Consider the following 18,888-nt stretch of genomic DNA (forward strand, 5'->3'; position numbering starts at 1 on the left):
TAGAGTTCAATAGTCTCAGTTTAAAGTATAAGTCAAGAAAAAAAAATGTCGATTTTTGTCAACAAACCAGTGATTGTTAGGGAAGTATTTGCTGATAATTTGGAATACGAGTTTATGTTAATTCAAAGTGCACTCCACAACTATTCTTTTGTTTCTATGGATACCGAATTTCCTGGTACAATTTTTAAACCAGACAAAAGATTCATTCAATTAGGAAATCCCGAAGTCAATTACAGATTCATGAAAGTTAATGTCGATGCTTTGAAGATCATTCAACTCGGTTTAACACTCTCTGATTCTGAAGGTAATTTGCCAGATTTTGGAACTCCTTTTTGTTATATATGGGAGTTTAATTTTAAAGATTTTGACATTGAAAAAGATCATTACGATAAAGAGTCTATTGAGTTACTTAAACGACAAGGTATAGATTTTACAAGGAATAAGGAAAAAGACATCTTTTCAAGAGATTTTGGCATGATGGTTCTGATTTCCGGGTTGGGTTTCGGTGAATTGACTTGGGTAACTTTTCACAGCGCTTATGATTTTGGGTTTTTGTTGAAGATTTTGACTCAAAATCCATTACCGCCTGATCTCAAGTCTTTCATGCGACATTTGACTTATTACTTTGGTTGTATGATTTTTGACATCAAGTACAGTTTCAAGATCTTTAACTTACACGATGGACTAGAAAAGGTGGCAAAAACTTTAAACGTGGCTCGTGTTGCTGGATTAAGCCACCAAGCAGGATCTGATAGTCTTCTCATCCTCCGTTGTTTTATGCAGATTAAGAATACGAAAGCTTTTAAACAATGTAACCAAAAGTTATCAGCCTTAGCATTGTACGGACTAGTTTGAGTTAGAAATATAATTTGTTAATTATTCTTGTTTCTCATAAATTGAAGTTATGTTATTTTCAAAATTAATAGATTTATGAATTTATTCTAAATTTTACTTATCTAATTTATATTAATTTTATATAAAATACATTAGTATTATCGTATATTTGTATATTTGTACATAGCACAAATACATTAGTATTACTGAATTTTAGTTAACCCTAGGGAAGGGGCCTATAGATGGTTGCTTACGTTTTGCTATAACAATGTCATTACGATGACTTCAATTAAGTGAGAGCTCGGGCAGAGATTGCCTTCTCTATAATTAAATTGCATAATCATCCATTTATTCTTTAATATTTATTTATCCTTTTTATACTTAAATTTATCCCTAAATTTTTTAAAAGTAATTTAATTTAACCATTAAAATTTTAGAAAGAATTTACTTACTTTTTATAAGATAAAATACACATAAATTTCAATTTTAATTGTAACGCTAACATAATTAAAAGATTAATATTTTAGGTAGTACTTCGTTAAACAAAATATTTACTTACTTTTTATAAGATAAAATACACATAAATTATCATATTAACTGTAACACTAACATAATTAAAAGATTAATATTTTAGGTAGTACTTCGTTAAACAAAATATTTAACTTCCTTTTAAAGTTTAATGAAAAAAATTAATTAAAAAAAAAAGGATAAATTGAACCTATCGATTAGCTGCCATAATACAATAATCACAGTAGTGAAATCCCATTGACCATTAACAATGGGGAAAAATATGATATTAGCCTGGATTTTGATTCTCAGCACCGCCATGGCAGTAGCTCGTTGCCAAGATTTTTACTCCCATGCCGGACCATACGTTCCGCCTCCACAAAAAGTAACCTATCTCCACTTCTTTTTACACGACACTATGAGCGGCAACAACCCTAGTGCAGTCCCCATAGTCAGTCCAAACATCACCACCTCGACGGGCTTCGGCGGCGTGATAGCTTTCGATGATCCACTCACCGTTGGCCCCGACATAACATCAGAGGTCATAGGGAACGCTCAAGGCCTCTGGGTGTCGACAGGCAAAGACGTTTTGACTCTGATGGCGTACTTGGACATCGGGTTTACGAAAGGTGAATTCAACGGCAGCTCTATCAGTGTTTTGTCGAGGAATCCAATTACCGAATCGGAGCGTGAGCTTGCGGTGGTCGGAGGGAAAGGGAAGTTCAGGATGGCGAAAGGGTATGCACAACTCAAGACTTATTCCGTGAATTTCAAGACTGGCGACGCCATTGTTGAGTATAATGTGACTGTAATTCATTATTAAGATAATTATCTTGCTAGTTTTTTTTTCTTCTTCTATGGATTAGGAGTGATTGTTTATTCCACCAATAATGTTGGCCCCCTGTTGCTTTCGTTAGGTTTGAAACGTGTCAGATTTAAGGGACTTAATTGTTATAATATTTAAAAGTTAACCCATTTTTAGAAGTTATTTTGCAGCCTGATTTCAGCTGATCTAACTTTCCTGCCTCTGCTGTGTGGTGTTCTCGAGAGGCATATAATGCAATTTGGGTAGTCGGATATATGACACTAAAGGAAGCCATTACAGGTGAGAAAAGGGAGCTTCAAACCAAGAGGTTTACGCCACTTTGTAACAGCAAAAACACATCTGTTCATCCATAAATATAGAATACATTGGTTATATCTGACCTTAAAGATGAGCTAAGAATTTGGTATGGTTACGGATGTTTAACTTTGCAGTACCTAAATTCATCATTTGAGGTCTCAAAATATCAACTACAAACTAGACTTACAAAAAACCAAAAGCATTGAAGAAAATTCCAAGTTAGACATAGGCTATAGACTGTTGTTGACTAGATTAGGATTGAAGGGAGAACAATAACCATCTACTCTGAAATGGGACATTTTTGCCCGAGCCCATCAAAATATAAACCAAGAATTAAAATAAAAATTAATAATAATAACAAGCCCAAATAAATAAATAAAAACTAAAGGCTCAGTGTACGGCGGAGCCCTCGCCGGTGACAGGTGGCCGGTACAGCGGTGATCGCCGGAGCTATGACCGGCTTAAGATAGCTTTGAGAATAAAAAGAAGGTTTCGGTTTTTTTTTAAATGAAGGCTGAAATGAAATTTTTTGACTTAAATAGGAGTTGTAAAACAGTGTTGTTTTGGATTTTAATTTTCGATGCTAAAATGGCATCATTTTGATACAACCCGATCCGACCGACCCTAACCGACCTAGGGTCCGCGTGTTTTCGCGACCAATGGGATATTTTCGATACTGATCATTCTGCCTTTGGGGTTAATTAAATTATAATTATTTTTAAATGTGTAACTAAATATTAAATTATATTTTTTGAAATATATAATTGTGACACTTTTTATATTATTATTAATAATAAAACATAAACTTAAAAATGTAAACGCTAAACCTTAAACCTAAATCTCACCCATCAAAACATATAACTTGCAGTAACTTTCAAGGGCAAATTAGTAAAATCCACAAGTTTTTCTTTTTCCTTTTCTAAAACGAATTTAGTAAAAAAATCAAATTAAGAAATTATATATTAACACACTATCTTAGAACTTAATTAGGATTACGAAAATTATATTAGTTAGAATTGAATTAGGATTATGAAAATTATATTTATATATATATCTTAGTTAGAACTGACTTAAGATCACTAAAAGTATATCTCGAGTTCAATAGTTTCAGTTTAAAGTATAAGTCAAGAAAAAAAATGTCGATTTTTGTCAACAAACCAGTGATTGTTAGGGAAGTATTTGCTAATAATTTGGAATATGAGTTTATGTTAATTCGAAGTGCACTCCACAACTATTCTTTTGTTTCTATGGATACTGAATTTCCTGGTACAATTTTTAAACCAGAAAAAAGATTCGTTCAATTAGGAAATCCCGAAGTCAATTACAGGTTCATGAAAGTTAATGTCGATGCTTTGAAGATCATTCAACTCGGTTTAACACTCTCTGATTCTGAAGGTAATTTGCCAGATTTCGGAACTCCTTTTTGTTATATATGGGAGTTTAATTTTAAAGATTTTGATATTGAAAAAGATCATTACGATAAAGAGTCTATTGAGTTACTTAAACGACAAGGTATAGATTTTACAAGAAATAAGGAAAAAGGCATCTGTTCAAGAGATTTTGGCATGATGGTTCTGATTTCCGGGTTGGGTTTCGGTGAATTGACTTGGGTAACTTTTCACAGCGCTTATGATTTTGGATTTTTGTTGAAGATTTTGTCTCAAAATCTATTACCGCCTGATCTCAAGTCTTTCATGCGACATTTGACTTATTACTTTGGTTGTATGATTTTTGACATCAAGTACAATTTCAAGATCTTTAACTTACACGGTGGACTAGAAAAGGTGGCAAAAACTTTAAACGTGGCTCGTGTTGCTGGATTAAGCCACCAAGCAGGATCTGATAGTCTTCTCATCCTCCGTTGTTTTATGCAGATTAAGAATGCGAAAGCTTTTAAGCAATGTAACCAAAAGCTGCCAGCCTTAGCATTGTACGGACTAGTTTGAGTTAGAAGTATAATTTGTTAATTATTCTTATTTCTCATAAATTGAAGTTATTTTAATTTCAAAATTGATAGATCTATGAATTTATCCTAAATTTTACTTATCTATTTTATATTAATTTTATAAAATACATTAGTATTATCGTTTTTTTTCCACCAATAATATTATAATTGTATATTTGTACATAGCACAAATACATTAGTATTACTGAATCTTAATTAACCCAACGGAAGGGCCTATAGACTTTTAATATTTATATATTTTTATCAATTTTGATCCTCTTTTAATTAAATTTGATTCTAAACCTAATTTTACCATTAAATTTAATTACTTTTTTAAACATAAATACTTACTAAATTGTTAAATATTTAAATATAACAGTCATATGGTAATCAATGCTAATTTTTTAACTTTTTATATTTGTTTTGAATTTTAAAATTTTTACTTATTAGAACAATAGTATCATATTAGGATAAATATCGTGAACTATCACGTTGGTTATCACGTTGACATGATTAAAAATTAATGTTTTAATTAGTATTTTGATAAAAGAAAACTATCTTATTTTTAAAAAATTAATGATTAAATTTAATTAAAAAATAAAATGATAAAAATATAAATATTAAAAACTAAATTTATGGTTTTGTTTTATTTTATCTTTCTATATAAACTAAGGAACCTATGAATTAGGTGCCATAATACAATATACGCAGTAGTGAAATCCCATTGACCATTACCAATGGAGAGAAATATGATATTAGCCTGGATTTTGAGTCTCAGCACCGCCATGACAGTAGCTCGTTGCCAAGATTTTTACTCCCATGCCGGACCATACGTTCCACCTCCCCAAAAAGTAACCTATCTCCACTTCTTTTTACACGACACTAGGAGCGGCAACAATCCTAGTGCAGTCCCCATAGTCAGTCCAAACACCACCACCTCGACGGGCTTCGGCGGCGTGATAGCTTTCGATGATCCACTCACCGTTGGCCCTGACATAACATCAGAGGTCATAGGGAACGCTCAAGGCCTCTGGGTGTCGACAGGCAAAGACGTTTTGACTCTGATGGCGTACTTGGACATGGGGTTTACGAAAGGTGAATTCAACGGCAGCTCTATCAGTGTTTTGTCGAGGAATCCAATTACCGAATCGGAGCGTGAGCTTGCGGTGGTCGGAGGGAAAGGGAAGTTCAGGATGGCAAAAGGGTATGCACAACTCAAGACTTATTCCGTGAATTTCAAGACTGGCGACGCCATTGTTGAGTATAATGTGACTGTAATTCACGATTAAGATGATTATCTTGCTAGCTTTTTATCTTCTTCTATGGATTACGAGTGATTGTTTATTCCATCAATAATGTTGCCCCCTTTTTGCTTTCGTTAAGTTGGAACCATGCCAGATTTTAGGGGCTTGATTGTAATAAATTACGTAGATATCAATATTATTATAATATATAAAAGGATCTATATTTAAGTATGTTTAACTATATATATATATATATATATATATATATGAACATCTGTAATCCATATTGGTTATAAAATGGAGAAGGTGAAATAGAGACATCATCTAATTTAAATCATTATAAACGTCAACATTATTGAATTTTAACTATTATTTTAATTTACTTTTAAGGGTAATATAAACTAGATTTGAGCCAATTAGTAACAACCCCAAAGCTTTTTTTTCCTTACCTAATTCATTATTGAAAATAATATTAAAATATTAAAATTAATAATTAAAATAAAATTTTGTACTATTACAATGCCTAGACTTTTTAATACTAGGAGATACAGTAATGAAACACATTTTTTTAATAACTTTCAGCAAAACAAGAGCAATAAGTGGTGAGGTATAATGATAAGATATGTTGCACTTTTAAGGAAAAGATGCAGTTTTAATTTTGAAGACAATACCTCGAATATAGATCATAAAACGAACATAAATAATATAAAAAACTAAAATGTGTATTCTCTTAAATAATTTCAAAATTATAGGTAGAGTTTTTTTTTTACCTTATAGGTTGAGTCTCATACTAAGCTATACATTTGATTTAGTGTTAAGTTAAAATAATTTTTTCTTGTGCTTGAATATAAAGGTTGGTTCAGTTGTTAATCTGTCTATTGATTGTGTTGAAGAATTGTGATTTGTAACAATGCATCTTGCTTTACACAATCATCTCCTTCAACTCAGCAATATTGGAAAAAGTTTCTATTTGATTGGGCATTGGAAAAAGATGACCTATCGCATGATTTGACGACTAAATTATTATTATTTTATTTTTAACGAGTTTTTAATAATTTATTTAATTAAATTAAATCAATTTGTTAGACCAGTCAAATAAGTGGTTTGACTGGGTCCAACCATTAATTTAATTGTAATAATTTGAATACCTTTGTTTTATTGAAAATATTTTCTTTATTTTCATATATTTGTTTTATGGAGAACAAAATCACTTACAAGTCAATGAAAATAAACTATTTTTCTTGATAATTGACTTCAAGCATAAGTCATTTTTGCAAAGAATTTATTTGTAAGTAATTTTATTTTATATAATAGTTTACTTGAATCATGCCTTTTATTAATATATTAATATAATTTTTTATTTTAATTTTTAAAATACTAAAATATTAATATAAATTGTATAATATTCAATTATTATTAAACATGCATATTAAATTATTTATATAATTAATATAATTTATTATTTTAATCAATTATTTAATATTACAAATTTTATTTTAATAATACATTTTACCAACAATTTTGAATTTTAAATCGTTAATATGTTATTGAAAGATATTTATATTAATATTTTAATAAAAAACATATTACATTTTATAAATATTTATTAATAAACTATCACCATTCATTCTCTAAAATTTATATAATATATTAATTATTACAAAATATTATCTTATTATAGAATCAATTTTCTAAAACAAATATACTTATGTTGATTTTATTTTACAAAAAAAAAAACATTTAAAAAATTATTTTAGAAAAAATTATCAAAGGATATTTTTCATACAATCAAACATAAGAAAATATCAGTTTTTCAGAAAATTAAAATTATTTTGCAGCCTGATTTCAGCAGATATAACTTTCCCGCCTCTGCTGTGTGGTGTTCTTGGAGAGGCATATTATGCAATTTGGGTAGTTGGATATATGACACTAAAGAAAGACATTACAGGTGAGAAAAGGGAGCTTCAAACCAAGAGATTTACGCCATTTTGTAACAACAAAAACACATCTGTTCATCCATAAATATAGAATACATTGGTTATATCTGACCTTAAAGATGACCTAAGAATTTGGTATGGTTACGGATGTTTAACTTTGCAGTACCTAAATTCTTCATTTGAGGTCTCAAAATATCAACTACAAACTAGACTTACAAAAAGACAAAAGCATTGAAGAAAATTCCAAGTTAGACATAGGCTATAGACTGTTGTTGACTAGATTAGGATTGAAGGGAGAACAATAACCATCTACTCCTTCCTCCTATGATGATATGATGCCAGTCAATTATGTAATATAGGCCGCAGTATCCGGAGATAAATCAGTGGTGTGGCTGGAATTAGCAGAAAACATCAGATATGAATATGCCATGAGTTCAGCTTGAGTATATTCTCAAGTTCTTAAATGCACCCAAGATGACTGGCAGCGTTAAGAACAGAAACTGCAACAATAAAAAAAGGGGGTACTAACCAGATGCATCTCAAGATGGATGACCCTTGTATAAGAATGGATTGAAAAATTCTATTCACAAGTAATATGAATAGAGACTACTTGGTTCCAACGGAGGAAAGATTGTCTTGGCTACCAGGTCGAATTGAACTCCCTGCAACTGTATTGGATACATATGGGTTGGAAGGGGTAGGGGTCATAGAACCCATGGGTCTCGACAATGGTGGTCTTGGGGCTTTCATGCTCATTGGAGGCCTTGCAACCGAGTTTGCAAAGTTTGTTGCAACTCTATTTGCAGCATTTGGTGGCGGCATTGCTCTAGAGGAGGAAGCTGGTAAGCCCAGTCGAGCAGCAATTATCTGCGTTCGCTCATGGTAAAGCCTTTGCCTTGACCTGTCCAATTGCTCCTTCACCCTCATTACGACTCCCTCCATCTCATTGAAGAAAGATAATTTGGCTTCCATCTTATGTAACTAGATTGAGTTAAAGGTTCTAAAACGTTAGACGTTGCTCCAGTTGGATGTGCATAGGAAAAACAGAGTGCATATATTTAGCAACTAACCTACCTGCTTTTCTATTAATGATGTGGTAAGTTGTCGGATTTGGTCCTCTTCCTGGTCTGCTAGAAGTTTTGCCTTCACTGCTGCTGCTGAGAGTGCTGTAACTGCAGCTCTCTTTAATTTATCAATGCTACTATTATCTTCTCTCTCTGTAGAGTCATGGTTCTTGCTTTTACCTTCTTCGATCTTGTCTGCAAAGAACAATAAGATACACCCAAAATTGATCTATGCATTTTGCCAGCAGGTGGTTCTTAGAATACATACTTCTACAGAACCTAGTAGAAACAACATTATGTATCAAGTTTCAATTTTCCTAGCTGCTCTATGTAAAACCAATAAAGATAGCAAACGCTCAACCTTATAGAACCAACTGTTCCTTTTAGCCTTCTTTGTATATTTTAAATCAGACGCTATCTATCCCTACATATTCCCATAAGATATTGCTAAGCATTTTGCAGTAGAGTTAGATTCTGTTAATGCGGCTTCCACTTTCTAACAAGATATTTATAGAAGAAAAGAGAGAAACCTGTCGTTACTCCATTTTCATTTACTGAATTCGATGTGACTGGCTGTGGAGGTTCACTCCTTTCAGATGGTTGTGAAACAGACACCAGTTGAACATCATCTGATGCATCTGCAGGCTCCGTAGATTCCCCATCAGGGATTGGTTTAACAGTTTTTTGCTCATTCTTTGATCTGGATGGAGAGCAGGAAGCTGTCTCTAGATTTTCTGATGCATTTGCTGGTTCCGATAGCTCTCCCACTGGCTTTGATGCAGCAGCATCACAAGGCTCATTCTTTTTCAGTTGAACAGAACCAGACATATCTACTTCCTTCACTGCTTTTGGAGGCTGAGAAGGTTCTTTAGCTGTTTCCTTCCCACCTGTCTCCTCTAGAGAACTTGGTAGAACCTGGGATGTTAAGTTATTTGATACCCTTGTTACACTTGGTTGATGATCCTTTGATTGATTAATAATGCTGGATTCATTCAAATTAGCTTTTTTATCTTCCTCATTAGTGGCAAAATTGCTTGACTCTTTTTTATCCGTGGTTAGGTCATTGGGTGAAGGCGATGTCGCATTCTCTTCACGAAGAGAGACTTCAGTGTTTTCGTCACCATGGTGGCTCAATGAACTTTTCTGATCCCCCTTGAGGCTTTCGTCTCCCGAGTGTTTCACATTCTGAGCACCCCGATTACCCGTATCATTGGCGACACTGTGTGTCTCTAACTGACATCAGATAACGTTCACAAAATTGCTAAGTAAATATAAGCTTGGCATAGGTTAACATACCTCTTAGAACATGTTGGTTCCTTCTCATCTGGTGGATCTTCCAAAACAAAGCAGTTCCTGGCAGCCAGTTGAATGTTCGGACAAGTACCAGATAATGATTTAAGTGAACTCTGGGATGAAGCAGCAGCAATGTTGGGTCCAACCAGATGTGCAAAGAATCCTGCCTGCAAATGGAGCAACACTATGTTTGTACCATATCACCAACAAATAGATGAGGTAAATGATGAATGGTGAAATAAGTCGAAGATGAGAATACTATTTCAGAAGCCATGTACAAAATGGATAAATTTAGATCTGTAAATGAACTCAGTTTTCCCTTCATATACATCAATCAATAAAACCTAAACTAAATACTTACGCATTCAACTTACCAATGCCATGACAGGATTTCCTACATCAGCAAATGAAAGTTTGCTTTCGGATGTTAAATTATAACCGACAGCTTCAAATGCCTCCCTTATTGCTGTAAGGGCACAATTTTCAGTTGCTTCTAGTCCATCTTTTCGTACATTCATATCTTCTGGTTTTAATGTTTCTTTAACACCTTTTGCATCAGTTCCAGTTTTGGTTTCTGATGGTTCCTCACTACCCCTGACTTCTTTTTCATCTTCAGGTTTTGAAGTTTCCATCGGCGTAGTCTGGGCCTGATCTTCTTGAGTAGTCTTACTCTCTGTTGTTTCCGAGACATCTTTAGGGACAGTTGTTTCATCATTCATGGCAGCTGGGCCAGCAGTTTCTTTTGAATTCGTGTCTATGTTATTATCATCACAATTAAAAAATACATCCTCAATTGGCATTTGAACGAAATGCAGTATGCATTGTGCTTTTGTTTTCGTAGCAACATGCTCTGCAATCTCATTCCAGTTTTCTTTATAAAGTTCAAGTGCCTCAAGAAGGAGAAGGGTTTCCTGATCTGTCCACTTGCCGCCACTAAGACCAGGGTCAGCAGGTTCCATGAGAATAAAATCCGATGAAGACATGCCAGAACCGAATGTCCCATTGTTAAAGCAATCAGTACATAAGTCAAAATCTGCCTGCCAAATACAAACATACTTGGATCATAAAGAACGGAACAATAAGTCAATAAATAAAACAGATTTACTAAATTAGTTATTCTTTCCATTTTAATCATTCACATTATTCAAAGATTGAAAGCCGTGCATATCAGATCGTGCAGGTGGCGCAAACCATTTATGCTGATTTCTTATTTGTTGGACAAAGATCAATAGCAAAGAAAGTTCGTGGATTTCCAGTTTTATTTATCACTTGGCTTGAGCTGAAGATGTCATACAAATTGATTTCGTAGAAGTAAGCATGTATGAGTTCAATGCAGGAAATGTAGAAACATTGGCTACCACCATAAGGATACTTAGAAAGATTAGTGCAGTTATTTTTCTCTTCATAGTGATCTAAATAATTTGAGGCTCATACAATTATTTATTAGTCAGTGTTCAGTAACTAACCTGCTTCTGGCAATGGTAGCGTTTCCTAGAGCAATCAGCTGAACAAGAGTTGCAATGGTACTCAACAGATGGCCCCTCCGGATTCATCAAGTCCTCAGCGACCGCAGATTCTGGAAGTAGCCCAGATGGTAGAGATGGGCTTGAAAGGTTAGGCTTGGTAACAACTTGTGGGCGTGATTCAATTTCATCAAAGTGAAACAAATTTTCAAGCAAAGAATCCTTTTCTGTCATCCCATCTCCATCCCCATCCCCATTGGGATTAGGCACAGCAGAACCAGCTGGAGGGAATGGATGAAAATTAATCAAACCCCAGTAGTCCAGGAACTCCAATACCTCCTGCCTTGCATCCAAGTCACCGACTTCAAGATCTTCCAGATCTTTCAACTCAATCTGCTTGCTTGGATTTGCATGAAATTTCTTCACAATCCAATTGCGAATCTCCTTGTATGCATCAGGGGTACGATTTGGGGATTTCCCATTAAAGAAAGAAGGCAAGATACTCTCTTCCAGATGGTGAATTTTTGTCCATGAAAACCATCCTATAAATACAAAGAGAAGATGAATACAAAAACCAACATGAGGAAACACCAAAGAATCTAATAGTTCAGTTTCTTCTTTTTCAATCTTTATAGCTTCAAAATAAGATGCTTCCAATAAAGTCAATTATTAGCCCTAGTTTGCTCTCTGCTAATGAAAATAAGATCATCATTTTCATTGCAGCTTGAGTACTGTGACCTAATCGTGTTTTTTCCTATGTCATAATCATGTTTAAGTGGATTCTGAGACATTCATGTATTTGTGTAGTATGGATTTTTTATTTTTATTTTTGGTTCTGTGTAATATTTTACTTATGTTTTGCATATCGTGTCTAATATTGCAAGGTCTAATTCTCATGCATGGCTGATAAGAAATGAGCAGAACAAACTGGATGAATACTTATGTACCATTTCATTGTGAATACCATAAAAAAGACTTGGAATTCATATAGCATATAGAAAAAAATAAAGAAATAAACTCTCAAATTAACTATTCAAGAAAACACATTCAATATTTTTTTTCTTGTTTTCCACAATTGAGACAAAAAAACTACAATACAAACTAAATTGAGCTCTAAATCAACAGAAAACGAAAAAAATTTCCACATAATTTCTCCAATTCACTACCTCCCAAGAAAGAATTCACATCACTAAAGCTGTAAAACAAAAAGTTCACCCTTCATTCCCTTTCCTGCCCATTTTCCCATCAACCAAACAAGGAAAAGAAAAAGGGGAAAAGAAAAAACTCACCGCAATGATTAGGAACAACATGCGCATTACTATCACGAGACCTAATAGCCTCAAAATCAGCCTCAATCTTAGCTTCCAAAGCCTCCAACTCTTCACTTGCCTTTAATTCTTCCAAATCTTCCGCCTTTACACTTTGTTTCACCAAATTCGTCTCCTCAAGCTTTGCGCCACCCGATCCCGAACTCGAACCCAAGGCTAGGTTTCCACTAGGGGCCCCTTGGCGAGCCCTGGTTAACGGACCGTAATGGTTAACGGGAGAGTGGGAGATCAAGTTTGACTTCTCCCGAGTAACCCGTTTCGACGGAGTTGATGAAGAACTAGACCCGGAAAGCGAATTAACTTTTCTCTTCAGCGCTCCACCCCGACGGCGAGTTGATGCCAGCTCCGGTTCCGCCGGGGAGTTAACCGCATCCCGGCGTTTCTCCTCCATCACGGGTCGCGGGGTTTGGTTCTATGGGGAAAAGGGTTTTCAGTCGGTTCAGTGTAAAATTTGGTTGATTTGAGCCGAAAGCATAATAGTGTGCATTATTGTAGTTATAAATTGGGCCGCATTTTGAAATGCTCAGCTGTGGCCCATTATTGTTATTGTTTTGGTCAAATTTTGCTATTAGACCCTGTATTGTTAATTTGAATTTTGAAAGCTTCATATTTCACTTCTTGAAAATTTCCATTCGAACAAAATGGCCTCTAGAGCCACTATCAATATTATAATCAATCCTAATAACCTTATTTATGGTGTCGCCAATCACAATGATAAGAATCATTTGTTGTCTGTGACATAACGATGGATCCCAATAGTTTCTCTTTGAACGATATCTTAAGATTATTGAACATCTCTTAATCATCATATATATAACACCCTTGTACTCGGCACTATAATCGAATCAAGTATAGGAATGCTACATTGATTGTCAGAATAATAGACTTTGATTTTTTGTTCAAAGTGAAATTATCAGTTATTGAATATTTTTAATTAATTGCCAAGATTAGGGATGAGCTCAATAATTTCTTTTAAAAACATATTTGCATTTAATATAATATTCTAAGGTTAGATAAGGATTATTGTGAAAAATAGGGCACACAGTTGTGTCCTCGGGCTATGTGGATCTCGGGAACCGTGCGGTTCCAAAAATATTTGCTTCCAGTATTCACACGACCATGTCATAGCCCGTGTCTGCCACACTGCCGTGTGGTTGGCCTGAGTAAATTTCGAGAATCGTGTCCTTATTTGAAAATTTAAGTTTTCTTTGCCAATTTTATAACTTTTACCTCTAAGTCCCTGCTACAACTTTCAAATGCAACCAAACCAATTTAAATTTAAGCATATAAATTATTCATATCACTCACTTATTATTATACACCACAAGCATATTGAGTTTCTGTTTAAGTTCTCAGAATTTATAAAGTTTGCAAAGTTTTTATCTTGGTCCTTCATACCCATTCTAATGTCCACTAAACTAACTAATATATCGACTAATGCAAGTGCACCTATCAATTAATAGTATAGTTATGGTGAGCACAAATATCATTCCCTTAAGGACTACAATTACTAGTATTTATCGTCTTCCTATCGTTTAACCTAATAATTCAAAATATTAATTAAAACTAAACTTAACTAACTAAATTAACTAGCAAGTGCGTCAAAGAAATAAATCACAAAATAATCAAATGTCAATCAAGTGACAACAATTCCTAGTTAAGAATCTACCTAGATTTCATATATAATTCTCTATCTAATTTATGCAACTTTTGTTCTTAGTTCTTTGATCCATAGAAATCCCTAATTTATGTTAATATCTCTTTCAAGCATAAGAGCAACTAACTCTAGCTTGATTAATTGAAATTTCTTTCTAATTAAAACCCTTATTATTGCATTAATTAGCTCTATGGATCTCCATATTAGATTTGACTCTAATCCAATAGATTTATGTCGTCTTATTTCTAGGATTGCATGCAACTCCGTCCAATTATGCAAGATCTAATCATAAAAAGAGTCTATTCAACCTCAAACTCATGCACATGAAACATGGATTAATACTCTAGAATTATCAACCCAATAACAATTAAGCATTCATAATCGAAAATAAAGAACTAAGGTTTTATTGCATAAAACTAGAAATCAAACAATAGAATCCATCCTAAGATTCATCTCCCCTATGTATTTAGAAATTTAGTTCATACTTGCAAGAAGAAACACCAAAAATATAATATTACCACTGAAATAAAATAAACCCATGATAACTCTCTTAGAAATCAACTTAGACTCTTGAATCTTGATGGCGAATTGCTTGGAAATCCCTTTTAATTGTGTTCTTTTGGGTAATTTTGTGCTATTCTATGACGGCTGCTGCCTTTCCTTTTTATTATCTTATTTATACCTTCTTAAAGTGCCAAAAACCTAAAAAATAGAACTTTTAGCTATCAACACACATGGTTCCTGAAATCCACATGCCCTACAAGCCTATGTGGCCTACATGGTCGTGTAAAACTCTGTTGCCCATGTGCAACTTCCGGACTTCTCCAATGTTCTGATTTTCACTCTTTTTTTTGCTTTTATTGCTCCCAAATGCTCTATCAAGCTTCAAAACATGAACTTAAAGGATTAAGAGCATATAATTCACAACTAACACCACGTAATCACCCAAAGATACATAGAATTAGGCTAAAATATGTTACTTTTGACACTTATCACATTCACACACTATTTAGCCTATGTACATGCCAAACTAAACCAAAATTTAGTGTCATACTCTTCTCCAAGCTTGGCGATGTGATGAGATGAGCTGATCACGACCTCAGTTCTAACTTTCCAAATCTATCTTTAACCTACGCCTTAAAAATAAACGCATTAAGCCGGTGAAAGCTTAGTAAGTACATCAAGAATTTTAAAAAATATTAGTTATATAAATTACTACACATTACATTTATATATATTAATTTTTGTTCATCACCATCATTAATTCAATCTTTTCCTTTCAAACATTTACAATAACTTACCATGTTACATTTCTGTTCGTTTAGACCACATTTTGTTCAATAACCCACTGTAGACTAAATAGAACATTTAGAACATATGGAAACAAATGCAAAGTTGCATCAAAGTGTATTAACAGAACATATGTGCACCGAAGTGTAATGTCAGAGCGGAGGGCACAGTAGCGCAATTGAAACAGAGGACACTAAAATGCTAATAGAACAAAGGGCGCACTAAATATCCTTAATGGCATGTCATTTTATCCTAATAGTTCACATCTCGTCTACATGGGCTTTACTTCCAAGAATTGTAGCATTTAATACATTTCAAAAGATACACTGTAATTTGTCACTTTTTACCATTTAGTCCTCTATCATATATATGCCAAACTTGTAGATTTCATCACATAATTAATATTCATAACATCATAACTTTAATATTTTTCATATAAACCCCATTTTAGCATTTCAAATTTTTATGATATATTTGCTTTCTTTTCAATTTAGTCACTTTTTCACCAAGAGTATGAATTACTTCATTTTCACATTATAAAATAGAATATACATAATTTACAGAGATTTCCATCAACAATTATTTCATAAATTCATATAACACGAGTAATTAAAACATCTAAATAGCATAATTTTAGCTAAATTAAAACTAAACAAGGCAAAATTCTTAAAGTACTTACAACCAAAGCTTAGATAATAAGGTTTCCTTTCTTCTTACTCATTGATCACCTTTTTTCCTTTTTCTTCAATTTGATCCTCACACTTCTTCTCTTTTCTTCAATTTCATATCAAAACATATAATATATTCATGTTAAAACCATAATCAAATAACTTTATTATGCTATTTTATTGAAATAAACATGTATGTCATGAAGATTTCATCATCTCTTACCTTAGTCACTTGAAATCACAACTTAATTCTTACTTTCTCTCTCCTTCAATACATCTATGAAGACTCTTCTCATGAAATTAAGGTAGCCAGTAAACTCCTATATTAATTTTGCTAAGGAAACATGAAAGAAACTTGAAGAAATAAACTTAGAAAGGTTCAAAAATAGTAGAGGGACCTAAATGTAATAAAAACAAAAGTCCAAAAGGTGGAGAAAAATGGTTGTGGCATGGGAATGGGAAAGATGAATGATTTTCATCTTTTCTCTTCAATTTTCTACACAATTCCACTAAAATATCTCTTAATTTAATAATTTTTTTATTAATTTACAAATTAATCCACCAATCCCATTTCAAAACAATTTCATCATTTAATCATATGTTTTCATAATTATCTAACTTAGCTAATTACCATTTTGTCTTTTACCTTTTTTCATAATATGTGAATCATACCTTTTTTTTGTAAAATTTCACCCCTAGTCCTTCTTCCTTTTCCACCAATTCCATGTAATTATTTCAAACTTTTGATTTTCTCACTTTTGCCCCATCAATTTCTATTTTCCTATAATTTAGTCAATGTCCTAAATCAAGTTTTCTCACCTAATAAGCATTTCCTAATTTCTTATCAACTCTAACTGTTTTCTAAATTGACACTTAAAATTCTTATTTTATCTATTTCAAAAATTCCCTACTATTTCCTAACCCAATATATCATTGTACCTAACTCTGAGGCATAACACAGATGTTACAATATAATTGGTCAAGGGATCTCCCTCTTTCAATCTAACTTTTTCGTGACTGGGTGCCTTAACTATTACTTCCAAGTAAAGATGTTCATGGGTTAGACTGAATCGGGTTTTGTGTAACACCCGACTATTTCTATTTGTAACAACCCCGTTTCCAGTGGTGTTAGAAACTCCAGTTCGAAAACGTAATTTTTGTAAACTTGTTCGTAAATTTAATATTTACAAGGCTAGAATAGAAATATATTAAATTTTTGTTTAATAATTTTTTTAATTGATAGTTAATTAAGGTACAAGTGTAACGACTCAAAAGTCAGTGGTATCAGAAAGTGTGGCTTTAGGACCCTGTTTTCATAAATGGACCTTTAAATATTTTTATTTAATATTTATAAAGGTATATTAGAAGTTAATTGAATTTTGGTCAAGTAATTTTATCGAATTAGTGCTTAATTAGGGTACAAGGACTAAATCATAAAAGTGTCAAAAGTGTAATTTTTAAGGAATCATTAATTAGAAAAAGACTAAGGGACCTATAAAGCAATTAAACCATTGTAGGATTTATAGTGGACAACAATGTATCTTATAATTGAAGAAAATATAATAAATATATAATAAAATAAGGTAAAATAAGGTAAAACATGTTGAAAGTGAAAAGAAAAAGAAAGAAAAGGCATTATCTTCTTCAAAATCTATCCTTCACTAAATTCTTCAAGGAATTCAACGGGTGGGAGAGGTTTTCCTAGGGTTTCAATACTTAGTCCCTCAATTTATTAACATCGACCTAGATTCCTCAAAAAAGAAAGGAAAAGGCAAAGTCGTCAACGAATAGCTTGGAGTTTACAGTTTGAGTTTCTATAACCCGAACTACTTCTAAATTACTACATATTGAATTGTTTGTGCATGGTAAGAACATAAGGTGAGACACTTTGTGATTATGAGATGTAATGGATTAATTTGAGTCGATTTATGTTCATGTGGACTAAATTGAACATATGTGAAGAAATGTGTATATTTATATAAATAAAAAATTGACATGTTGAGTTTATCAATGCTATCATATATTTGAATAAATGATAAAAACGGAATATTTATAATTGGAATGTTGATGTTGGATAAGTCTTCAAAATTCAAGTGATTGAATGATCAATAGAAATATGAAATTTATATTGAAATGACAAATAGTTAGTAAATGGAAGTGATATGTGAAAATGAATGTATATTTGTGGTATTTCAAGTTGTTGGTCATGCTTAGATATTGCTAAGTTATAATTGTTTTGATCCAAGAATACGAGAAATGGTTAGATGACATATTAAATGGAATAACATCATGCATTTTTAACTTATGCTACTCAAATGTCTTATGTTATGTTATAGTGTTTGGATTATAGAAATACCACTAAGTTATACTCAACGCTCGATTTTATTTTTCGTACACAGGTTAGGTACCTTACGATTTGATCATCGACTTAGCATCCAATGGTAATCTTGAACTCAAGTGTTAGTGATGTGTTCATTTTGGTTTTGGCATGTACCTAGGATGTTTTATGGCTATAATGATCCTTTTGTATTTTAT

General features: G+C 32.9%; 4 protein-coding genes and 1 pseudogene across 5 annotated transcripts; 4 read left to right on the forward strand and 1 right to left on the reverse strand.

Moving 5' to 3' along the window:
* Nucleotides 1-45: 45 nt before the first annotated feature.
* Nucleotides 46-1,117, forward strand: LOC105779138 (probable CCR4-associated factor 1 homolog 11). The gene is given in 2 exon segments (XM_012602883.2): nt 46-855; nt 1,052-1,117. Coding segments are annotated over 2 exon segments (876 nt in total).
* Nucleotides 1,118-1,540: 423 nt separating this feature from the next.
* Nucleotides 1,541-2,329, forward strand: LOC105779540 (dirigent protein 4). The gene has a single exon (XM_012603334.2). It carries the CDS (start codon nt 1,613-1,615, stop codon nt 2,162-2,164), a length of 552 nt encoding a protein of 183 aa, XP_012458788.1. The 5' UTR covers nt 1,541-1,612; the 3' UTR covers nt 2,165-2,329.
* Nucleotides 2,330-3,600: 1,271 nt separating this feature from the next.
* Nucleotides 3,601-4,809, forward strand: LOC105779137 (probable CCR4-associated factor 1 homolog 11; annotated as a pseudogene).
* Nucleotides 4,810-5,102: 293 nt separating this feature from the next.
* On the forward strand, nt 5,103-5,884 carry LOC105779541 (dirigent protein 4). Its single transcript, XM_012603335.2, has one exon. It carries the CDS (start codon nt 5,147-5,149, stop codon nt 5,696-5,698), a length of 552 nt encoding a protein of 183 aa, XP_012458789.2. The 5' UTR covers nt 5,103-5,146; the 3' UTR covers nt 5,699-5,884.
* A 1,729-nt stretch (nt 5,885-7,613) lies between these two features.
* On the reverse strand, nt 7,614-13,199 carry LOC105779538 (SWI/SNF complex subunit SWI3D). 2 transcript variants are annotated; one of them, XR_001129032.2, is made up of 8 exons: nt 12,700-13,199; nt 11,414-11,952; nt 10,322-10,984; nt 9,951-10,114; nt 9,185-9,873; nt 8,665-8,849; nt 8,120-8,571; nt 7,614-7,982 (listed from the first exon to the last, which is right to left on the reverse strand). XR_001129032.2 is itself a non-coding variant. In XM_012603331.2 (7 exons), exons 1-7 carry the CDS (start codon nt 13,127-13,129, stop codon nt 8,197-8,199), a joined length of 3,045 nt encoding a protein of 1,014 aa, XP_012458785.1. In that variant the 5' UTR covers nt 13,130-13,199; the 3' UTR covers nt 7,614-8,196. The 2 variants fall into 2 exon arrangements, 1 of the variants encoding a protein (XP_012458785.1); XM_012603331.2 differs by having other exon boundaries at nt 7,614-8,571.
* Nucleotides 13,200-18,888: the final 5,689 nt, after the last annotated feature.

Source organism: Gossypium raimondii, chromosome 4 (assembly GCF_025698545.1).
Source record: "Gossypium raimondii isolate GPD5lz chromosome 4, ASM2569854v1, whole genome shotgun sequence".
Classification (NCBI taxonomy): Eukaryota; Viridiplantae; Streptophyta; class Magnoliopsida; order Malvales; family Malvaceae; genus Gossypium; species Gossypium raimondii.

What these genes read in the sequence shown, in the direction of transcription:
- LOC105779538 (XM_012603331.2), bottom strand. Translation starts at nt 13,129, where the DNA reads ATGGAGGAGAAACGCCGGGATGCGGTTAACTCCCCGGCGGAACCGGAG. An exon ending in TGTTGTTCCTAATCATTGCG is followed by an intron (nt 11,953 to 12,699) that starts GTGAGTTTTTTC and finishes TTGTATTTATAG; the next exon opens with GATGGTTTTCATGGACAAAA. An exon ending in CATCATTAATAGAAAAGCAG is followed by an intron (nt 8,572 to 8,664) that starts GTAGGTTAGTTG and finishes AACTCAATCTAG; the next exon opens with TTACATAAGATGGAAGCCAA.
- LOC105779541 (XM_012603335.2), top strand. Translation starts at nt 5,147, where the DNA reads ATGGAGAGAAATATGATATTAGCCTGGATTTTGAGTCTCAGCACCGCC.
- LOC105779540 (XM_012603334.2), top strand. Translation starts at nt 1,613, where the DNA reads ATGGGGAAAAATATGATATTAGCCTGGATTTTGATTCTCAGCACCGCC.